We start from the raw sequence: 2021 nt of genomic DNA on the forward strand, positions 1-2021 counted from the left end.
GTTTCAAGGACAAGCTGGTATAAAACTGGAACTGCTGTTCCACCCTCTTCCTGAAACAAGCTTGTTTCTTAATGAGAAAAAAAGTTCATTAAAATCTAAATTTAATTTTAATAGCAGTAAATTATTAATTAATCTAATTAATATATTTAAATTATTATTTATTACTTTAATAATTAAATAATTAAATAATTTATTATTTATAATTAATTACTAATAATTAGATAATTATTATAATTAATTATTAATAATTATTAATAATTATTATAGTTAATAATTAGATAATCGATAGTATTATTAATTTATTATTTATAATTAATTATTAATAATTATTAATTAGACAATCGCTATTATTATTAATTTATTATTTACAATTAATTAATAATAATAATAATAATTTATTAATTATTAATAAATATTAATAATTATTATTCTCAATAATTACATAATATATATTATTATTAATTTATTATTTATAATTAATTATTAATAATTAAATAATAATTATTATTAGTTTATTATTTATAATTAATTATTAATAATTAATAATATTTATTAATTTTTTATTAATAATTATTAATAATTATTATTCTTAATGATAATCGATATTATTATTAATAAAATTAGATAATTGACATTATTTTTAATTAATTATTAATTATTAATAATTGTTATTTTTTATTAATAATTATCAATTATTATTATTATTATTAATTAGATATTCAATATTATTAATTTATTATTTATAATTAATTATTAATATTAATTTATTATTTATTTTAAGTAATATTTTGATATTAATTAATTACATAATATAATTTTAATTTTAAATTATAACTCTTATTTTTTTTTATTCTAAACTAGCCATCTAAATACTATTTATCTTAATTTTAAGAATAATCTAATTTTTATTCAAATATAAAATTAGTCTAATTACTATTTATATCTGAACTTGTATTTATCTCTTGCAATGTGTACTTAACTTCTTCTTCTTCTTCGGCGGCTTAACTTCTTTGGGCGGGGGGAGGACGGATAATTAAAAGCCAAGGACAGATGATTAAAAGCCAATCTTGCCTGGTGTTGACTGCTCTTACTTGGAAAATAGCCCACATTTTTTTTTTTTGTCTGTTTCGCTTAAAGCGAGTCTCCTGTGAGTAGAAAGACCTATATGATAGCCGCTGCAGTTGTAGGTGCTGAGGCAGAGAAAGCATCAATATATATACTACTATCCTGTAAATCACAGAAGAGGAAGAAGAAGAAGAAGAAGAAGAAGAAGAAGAAGAGAATAAGATCAAACCAGTATGTCTGAGCCCCAGCGAGAACGTATGGACTATGAGTTGCTCGAGGCGTTGAGGAGAGGGGACGAGAGAGTCGTTAGAACATTCTTTTCGCAGGATACAGAATCTTCTGGATTTACCGCCGGCAGAAACTCCGCCCTCCACATCGTGGCTGGTTGCGGACACCTGGGGCTCGTGAAGTTCATCTGCGACAAAGAGAGCTTCCTTTTGACGGCGCACAATATGGCAGGCGAGACGCCGCTGCACTGCGCTGCGTGGGCTGGGGCTGACCGAATTGTCTCCTACTTCATTTCTGTTGCCGCGGAGAGCCACCTGCTGGAACAGCTGCTGCTCGCCAAAGACTGGGACGGGAAGACTGCCCTGTACGCGGCTGCCAAAGAAGGCCGTGTGGCGGCGGCGAGAGAATTGTTGTCTAAACTTCCTAATCAGCAGGCGGCTGCCGTCGACAAGAAAGGTGTATCGCCGCTTTATGTTGCTGTGCTGTCGGGATCGCTCAAAGTTGTTCAGATTTTGATAGAATCCCCCGCCGACGCGCCTTATGGTGGACCGAACAGGCAAACAGCGCTGCATGCAGCCACCATGATCAAAAACCCCGGTAGTTAACATGCAACGTCTCATGCTCTAATTTTTACATGCTTGTTGCTTGGACAAAATATCAAAATGGGATAATTACTTTTATATATATATATATATATATATATATATATATATATATATATAGCCCTT

General features: G+C 29.4%; 1 protein-coding gene across 1 annotated transcript in view; it reads left to right on the forward strand.

Annotated features, from left to right (window-relative positions):
- The window catches only part of LOC109727504 (protein ACCELERATED CELL DEATH 6-like), a 5778-nt gene continuing 4735 nt past the window's right edge, over positions 979-2021 (forward strand). Inside the window, exon 1 of the mRNA XM_020257645.1 lies at positions 979-1890. Coding sequence (XP_020113234.1) covers positions 1299-1890 — 592 coding nt within the window. The 5' untranslated portion in view covers positions 979-1298. The remainder of the gene's footprint in view (positions 1891-2021) is intronic.

This window comes from Ananas comosus, linkage group 22, assembly GCF_001540865.1.
Source record: "Ananas comosus cultivar F153 linkage group 22, ASM154086v1, whole genome shotgun sequence".
NCBI lineage: Eukaryota > Viridiplantae > Streptophyta > Magnoliopsida > Poales > Bromeliaceae > Ananas > Ananas comosus.